This window comes from Pygoscelis adeliae, unplaced genomic scaffold, assembly GCF_000699105.1.
Source record: "Pygoscelis adeliae isolate BGI_AS28 unplaced genomic scaffold, ASM69910v1 Scaffold144, whole genome shotgun sequence".
NCBI classification, from domain to species: domain Eukaryota; kingdom Metazoa; phylum Chordata; class Aves; order Sphenisciformes; family Spheniscidae; genus Pygoscelis; species Pygoscelis adeliae.
Window position 1 is genome coordinate 412544 of NW_008824551.1, and position 8391 is coordinate 420934.

Sequence of the window (8391 nt, forward strand, 5' to 3'; positions counted from 1 at the left end):
CAGTCCTAGTTTTAAAATAGTTAGGGACAACGGAGTCCTGAAGCATCACAGCAGAGTGTTTATAAGTGCACCTAACTGTGTCCTTAAAGAGCAAATGTTGTAAATAAATCCTGAAACAGGGCGCACTGGATGAGCGAACAGGTGGATTGCCTCTTGCCAGCCGTGACACCTCGCTTAATAGATTCCCCTGGGGTTAATGGGGCTGGCACCAGGGCAGCGGGGGTGATGTAATGGAGTCAATGTGGCACACCACTGCGGAGACTTCTGACTGGTCTCGCTGCCTTTGAAGAGGATAGTAATGTAACTTGAGTATCACAGGAAGAGAAGATCTAAGTTAGGCTAAAATCATTATACAGCTTCAGGAAGACAGGGATTATTGTATTATCCTTAGATTAGATACATTTAATTATAAAATAACTTTAGCATGCGGTAGTATATTTTAATTTTCTTATGATAAGATTAGTGAATTTGTCATACCGATGCCACCCAGAGACTTCTGTTAATATTGCAAATCTGCTAGTTTTCAATTGTGGTGGTATTATTATTATTATTATTATTATTATTATTATTATTATTTTGCTAACAGAGTTTCTTCAAGAAGATGGTACTGTGCATATGTTTAACTTCGTGCTCAATATTTTCAAAAAGGACACCATGGCATGAGGTGTCACATACATACACCATAAACACTACTGAAATTTTTAATATCTATGTTAATTTTTTAATGAAACCAGAAAGTCTTTATTGTCTTTTAACTTCGTTATTTACCATTAAAGATCGCTTCTGAATTCAGTTCTAAACATACCACTCTATTCCTTATTAGTAATTTCTCAATTTATTTTACTGTTTATTGTAGCTTTGAAGGGCTGAATAATGAAATTTAGGTTAGAGACAACTTCACTGTTTCATTCGCGAAGAACTGTAGAGCTCAGCACTTGGCAAGTCCTTGGACAATGTAAACCAAACAAGCTATGGCCTGTTGGGCAGCTACTACATTTAAAGTAAAACCGAGACAGATTTCTGGACTTTCATTTTTTGTGAGTATCTAACATTCTCCTGCTCAGCTCTGATTGTTAACCTCCTTTGTCTTTAAAGCTCTTTAGGAGACTCCCTTGACCTTTCCTAGGAGCTGAGGGGCCTTTGGTGCATTTGCTTTGCCATAGGTTTATGAGTCATGGCAAACTTTATTTCCTATTAAAATCTAAGCTATTAAAAAAAAAAAGCCCAAAACCTGAAACACCCAGGAAAACTCACAGCATGTGATTCACAGCACGTGAAAGAGAGCTTTCTCAGAATCCAACTTTTTCAATACCCATCTTTTAGTTCCATGGGAAAATGTGCATTTTCTTTCGGGAATGTTTTTGAGTTACAAGGCTTGCAGATTTCAGTCCTGTAATAGCAATTAAAAAATAAATTAATCCTTTTTTGCTAAGGGTAAGTATGTCTCGAATGTACCAAAAGGACCCAGCATGTGTTGGAGACCAGCTGTTGTCACAATATACTGTATGTCTACCATTATATAGTTTTCCATGGACAGCTTTAAGTCAGACCAATGTCTGCAGAACGGTAAACATGCATACTTAGTTTTAAAGGGGGGAAAAAAATCCAGGTTGAAGGTGCGTCTGAATAAGTGTTTTCAGTATCAGGAGTAAGAAAAAGAGAAGTCACTAAAGGGCTAGGTATTTTACTGTGCTGCACATGAACTGAGGGCAGAGGAAGAAGAGGGGAATGCCGGGAAGGGGAGGGTTAGAATTGGAAAGGGGAGGGATGTTGCTGTTTGTCACCTGTGATCAGCAGGCAGCACAATTAGGTTACATGTCAGCAGGCCAGCTTAATTAACTTACACATTTATTTATGGTACTGTTGTAGTATACAAAATCTATAGCTGTGTTATTTTGTAAAGCTTGTCATGTTGTATCTATGTGAAAACCATTAATAAAGTGAAATTATTATTGCTTACTACTTCACCATGAGTTTTTAATTCAAAGAAAAATAATTTATAGACCTTTAATAGCTTGTTACGCATTTTTGACTCTAAGGAGATAACTCATAACAGAACTTAAAGGTCTTGTTTCACCTAAGGCTTTTCAGCTAGATTTTACTGTTTAGATGAAAAGAAATCCAATTATTCTGTTGATTTAGTTACATAAATTTTCTGTAGCGTACCTCAAAGCAGAATTTCACCAATAAGTTTTTATTTTTACAGTTTACATGGGTTTTGTTTCATTGTCTTTTTTGTTTGTTTTTTGTTGTTGTTGGTTTTTTGTTTGTTTTCCCTTACAGAAGTATCACAAAGTTGTAGCTTTATCCCATAAAGGCTTATTCCTGCATGACACGTGATGCCACTGTGACACACGAGATACAGTTTCAGGGTGTTTACTGAAAAAAAACCCAGTTCTAGCTGCCATTTGCTCTTCCTGACTTTATTCCCTCAGGCACGAACACTGCTGAATGCAACGAAGACAGGATAAAATAATTTATATTTTGGAGGGACGGAGGGGAATCAGATTTCAGAGAGATTTCTTAGCAAGTCCTCGTTCTTGTTCTCTAGCCTGGGCTTGCCTTGCCCTGCCTGGCCCCTGCCCCCTTGCTTCAAACCTGGAAATGGTCTCAATTACCAGCTTGCTGTACCTTGAAGCTTTATTGTGCCTTGCTGAGACAGCAATACAAGTGGAAGAGAATTGCGTCCTTGAATCTCAGTCTTCCCTGTAGTCTTCTGGCACCACAATACCTCTGTGTACTGAAATGTCCCTGGTGTACCCATGCTATGGGGAGCTACTGCTTTCCTTGTTTACAGGAGACCAAGGGTCTCATTTGTCGTACCAATATGGAGCTGAAGTAATGCCATTCTCAACTGCTTGCCTTGTCTCTCTTTCAGAGACTGCTGTTTCCACAGCAGGTCTGGCTTTACCTGTGAGCAGATCTGCTGCTGAGCCAGTGGCGTTTTCAGCTCTATCTATCTGCACACAGCAATACACATTTGAACGTGTATACACGTTGATAGCCTGAGTTGTACTTTGGCAGTTTAGGAGTAGACTTGTGTGTGATTCTGCAAGATTGTTCCTCAGAGGCAGAAACCTCTGGGCACGAGCATAAGCAGAGAGAGCCCAGGGAGCCGTGGCTGCCATCTCAAAGAGTGCAAATTCTCTGTGCGAGGCAGCACTTCCCATGGCTTGTGCAACCATGTGGAAGGGGAACGTAGCAGCCAAGGGACTAAACCCATGTCCTGGGGTTGTCCTTCCAGCCCCTCTTGCGACCTCTGCCCACTGGCTTGGTTGGACTCCCAGCCTGGGTACTCTATTCTGTCTTTAAAGCCCTGATTTTTTCTGTAGGATATTTGTTCTGTGGTTTTATCAGTTATTTGTCAGTATTATCATTTTGTCTGAATTTCTGCTACTTTATAAAATGCTTTTACACCCATTTTGGTCCTAGTCACAGTGCTTGATACAAGGAAAAGCAACCTCTCTGCTGCTCTCAGAACTGAGAGCTGTTTCTGGTTGGGAGTTTGTGTGTGTGCGTATTTTTTCTGTGAAGACCATGTGCATATTCTGTGTCCATGTGGGAAATGTCTAAGGGAATTTATGGAGATTTTAGATACATTGGCTGATAAATTGATAATTTTATTTAGCTTTATTTTTCTTTTCTTTTTTTTGTCTTTTCCTCCGGTAAGTAATATCTGGATTTCCTCATCTTCATGTCCTACCTAATTTCTCAACTTCTTAGAACTTTGTAATTGATTGTTTCATACAAAATGCATGACTGAAAAGTTAAGGTTGCAAAATCAAGTACAAAGAAGCTAAGAAATGCCTCTTTTGGGCTTGCCTGTGTAGCCTTATATATATATAAATACAAATAGGCAAGTAAGTATGTATAAGGCTGCACAGGCCTATAACACATATGTATAGGTTTGTGTATATTTTTTTTTTCCTCTTATGGAATCCTGCTAGGTTTCTATGCACAGCATCTACAGTAGTAGCTGATGGCAGCTGTAATCAGTTATCTAATATGTGGCCCCATCCCCTTTCCTGCCCAGTGTTCAGACCCTGATTTGAGAATCTATCCAGCGCAGATGGAATCAACAGTGGATTTAGCTACAGGTTCTGCAGAACATGCACAAACTGGCATTACAGGCCTGAAATTGCCCAGATGCATACAGGCTGTCATTAAAAATGCAGGTTAGTTTTCTGACACCCAAGTGATTCTACTGCACAGTTCCATCTGTTTTTCCAAAGTATATGATTCTACAGCTTCTGCACGGTGCATTTAATGGTTCTCTGCAATGGCTGAACACGTCTTGACACAGAATAACATTTTTCTCCTGGGCCCTCTCCTTAGGAATGGATGACCTGCTTGTGCTAAAACTTTAATTTAAATTAGGAACAAATAATCCTGAAATGGGCACCAGACATGGATTATTTCATCCCAGACATTTGCAAAAGGAAAAAAAATATGCTTGTGAGTGAAGAAAGGAGCTTAGAAAGGGTGTTGGCAACCTGAGCTGCAACTGGTGATACAGTATCAAAAATTACACTGCCACCGCACTCTCAGGGGTGTTGGTGTTGACTCTGTATTCTAAATGGTCATGACCATGTGCTCACCTTTGGTCTTTTTATTGACTGTTTCACATCTATAGTCTTCAAATAGGCAGTTTCACAGCCTGTTGTGCCATCCATACATAGCCCTCTTCACCTTTCACATGCATTCCAGACCACTGCTTTGTGACTACATTAAAAAAAAAAAAATAAGAAAAATGCTTCAATATCCTGAGAATTGGGAGAGAAACTCTAGAGGATGAGACTTTTGTACAACTGCATTTTTTTTAAAGAACCCTTTATATCATTATAGCAATTCTATGTATTCTTTGTGTCTGTGTAAAAAAAAAAAAAAAGTCATGCTGTGTTCCCAGAACAGCATTTGTGTTCATATAGCCGCACTGTTGTGTATCAACTAGTGATATGAATGGAAAAATAACTGATGATGCAAATATTTAAGGATTTGGTGTGCAGTTATTTATGTGTTTAACTTTGAAAGTAGGAATAGATTCATATTCTTAATACATGTAATGCTCCTTGCCAATTTTCAGCAACTCACCCACTTGTCTGCCCTGTTTTATGTAGCACTAAATTGGTCTGAGAAAGGCAGGTTAAAAAACCAAAAAGTTCACCTGGATGTCAAGCATTTTCCCTTTTTCATCCCTCATGTCTCAACCTTTTTATTGTGAAAATGATAAAAAGTCAAATTTGCTTGTTTTTCTCATTGTTTTCCACTTGATCGGATCCCTTTTCAAAGAACAAAGCAAAAAAACCCAAACCTCTAGTCCTCAGCTGCTTCTGATGCATGGTAAATTAATCTGACTTCACTTGAGTATGTACGAGTGAGTTGCAGTTGTACTACGATGTTTTCTGCTTTACCTAAGGAGGAAGAACACATCTGGCTTATAAATCAGACCAAAATTTGAATGCTTCCTTCAAGCATGTATTGGGTGACTGCTCTATATATTTTACAGGCCTGTAGTGTAAATTACGTGGTATGGTGGTAAAAGCCTCCTATGTTTCCTTAGAGGATCATACTGAGAAAACTTGTAGCCTCACAGTATCTGCAAATGTAATGTTGGCTACGTGACGTACTACAACAATGACATTTACAGTAACGTTGTATTTCTTGATTGTTTTTAGAAATTGCCCCTTGGTTACATGTGTTCAGAGCAGAAGATGCTGTAGACTTCTCACAGTTAACGTTTGACCCAGGACAAAAAGAGCTTATTGCTGGAGCAAGGTGAGAAATCTATTTTCTTTTCATGTTGCTTCAGACTGGATTTTGTTCTTTGTTGATAAGTAATATTGAGCCAACTTCTAACATCAGCTTGCTCTCATATAACTCCCCTGCCTTCCAGACCCACTAAACTGAACATTATGTATGTTTTTTTCTCTTATTCCTGACCAAAGTTAAAAGATGGACTACCTGGTATCAAGGATCCTAATAGCTTACACTATTCTCATTTTTAAGAGGACTGTCCTGGAGTACTCTCAAACTTTGCATGCATACAGTAGAACAGGCAGATGCTGTATGACAATGTGAGAAGAGTTACCATAGCATAAAACTTATGATGTTCCCAAATTTGGCTACACAATACGGCTCTTTGTGCTTGGATGTTTCTAATAATTATTCAGTACAGTGTCAGGAATGATCTGTTAAAGACTGCAGAATTAGTGGTAAAGTCAGTGGTAATCATAATTTTTGCACAGTAGGACAGTACTTTGCAAGCTGTGATCAACAGTGACACAGTCTTAGGTGTCAACATTGAAGCAGTGACAGTCCTTGACACCATTTTTTCTTCTCTTAGCATATGAACTATAGTAAAACATTTTGGTTGGCAAAAGATTTTAACCATCTAAACTTATTATTTAAATCTGCCTTCTGAATGTATTTTACTCTTGAATTAATGAAGTTTTTCTGTTAGATTTAACATTGGAATATACTTCTGTTTCCCAATTTGTTTCTTAGTTGAAAATGAGGTTCAAAATACAGAGTCATAAAATGCACCATGAGAGAGGTTTTTTTCTGTGTGCCAAGGGAAGTTGCTTAGCTACAGGGGCAAAACTTTCTGAGTGTGGAGATATATATCTGTCTCTGGCCCACCTGAAGTGGGATATCCCGTGCACGCAGGTTGGTTTTTCTATTCTGTAAGCCGCCAAATGAAATGAGGCATGAGGCTGTCAACTGGCGCTGTTCTGTAAAGACAGCCAGCGTCAGTCAGATCTGTCTGAGCCTCTCCTCAGTCCCATGGAATTGTGTGTTGGATCGATGCACACTGTACAGGTCTCAATAACCGATGAAAAAAATGTTTTTTTTTCCCCTCCTCTCTTTTTTTTCTCCACACTGTTCATCTGGGCTCCAAATCTCAGCAAAGACTATGCTCATTTAAACTTGTGCTTTTGATGAAGTCTTTTGAGTCACTATGGGATAAGCTTTGGATGATTTTGTTGAATAGTCAGTGACTAACAAAAATGCCAGCTGCCAATTCTGCCTTTTGCAAAAGACCCAATAAAGTAAAAGCAATAGGATTCATTTGGTTTCTCTATAAGTTAATGCTGCTTCAGAGCTTTGTATCTCTTGTTCTGGCTAAAATTGCAAAATTAAAAATATTCAGTGTTTTTAAAATCACAACAGAAATCTTTGTTTTCCACAGTCCAGTATAGCTGGCTGTTATTCGTTCATAGAATTTATTGGATCTTTCCTTTCCTTATTCTGCATTTCCATTCTAAATTCTAAGCTTTTCCACAGCACTGTTGTGTTTGGCCATGGAGACCTCACTTTAGAATGACTGCACATGCCAGCGGGTTTCTCTAATTGTACATGTTATTGATACTAGTGTGTCCTTGTCACTACACACTTTTTCTCTTCTTGAAGCATTGTGCCAGACTGTATGGTGAAAGTCATTGTATGTCGTGGAGTCATAGATTCAGAGACTAGCTACCAGTTGTCAGGGTGCTGCAGTCCCAAAAATGCAAATGTTGATCTTATTGATTATGCACCTTTTGCATATAGTCCCCGCTACCATGTAGAATGAATCTGTTCACTGTGAATATGATGTTGAGTTTTCTGCTTGTTTGCAGGAGTGGTGTTTGCAGCCTTTCATAGTCTCAACTGGCTGCACTAATTGGTTTTTTTTTTAACGCACTGTTTGTAGTTACCTTTCACCCAGGGCCATCTGAACAGACCATTAATATTACCATACTTGTGCTATGGCCTGTGGATAAAATTTTAGTACAAGTTTCTTGCACATCTGCGTCACAGGATTCACATATCTGAAGAGCCGTTAGAAGAATTCATTTTCTGTCCTAAGCCACAAATATGCTCTCATAAAGACAGTGAAGAGAATGCGATGTTAATTCCTGCTCCCTGGTGAAATATTTTTTGATATACAGTTATTTCTCTTAGAATATTCCAACAATTTATTTTTATTATCTTCTTGTACTAACACTTCAGTACTGAAAAACTGATAACTATGTGCAATGTGATTTCAGTAAGATCTGAACAGTTAAAAGTTCCTGTTCAGCTAGGAAAATGATAATTTGTAGCCCTCTAACATGGTTTCCCCTTCTCTACCCAATCAATGGTAGAGAAGGTAAATATGTGATGTGGCACGTGCCAAAGCTACAAATAAACTTAGATTACTCCATTTACACTGCCAAGAGAAGTACTGCCATTATGATTCACTTGTCCAGCATCCAAACAAAAACAAGGCATGAAGCTTGCACCTCTATGCTTCTGCTTTAGTAAGGTGGTGTTCTTCTAAACTAGAGGAATAATTTTCACAGCCAGGAGCTATGTCCTGGCTCAGCTTAAGTTTGTAATTGATTTTTTTCACCTTAGTGGAGTTCAGTGAAC

General features: G+C 38.7%; 1 protein-coding gene across 1 annotated transcript in view; it reads left to right on the forward strand.

The window, feature by feature from the left end:
• SEMA5A (sema domain, seven thrombospondin repeats (type 1 and type 1-like), transmembrane domain (TM) and short cytoplasmic domain, (semaphorin) 5A) overlaps positions 1 to 8391 on the forward strand; it is a 274858-nt gene that overhangs the window by 33356 nt on the left and 233111 nt on the right. Inside the window, exon 3 of the mRNA XM_009321911.1 lies at positions 5676 to 5775. Within this exon, the coding sequence (XP_009320186.1) occupies positions 5676 to 5775 (100 nt within the window). The remainder of the gene's footprint in view (positions 1 to 5675; positions 5776 to 8391) is intronic.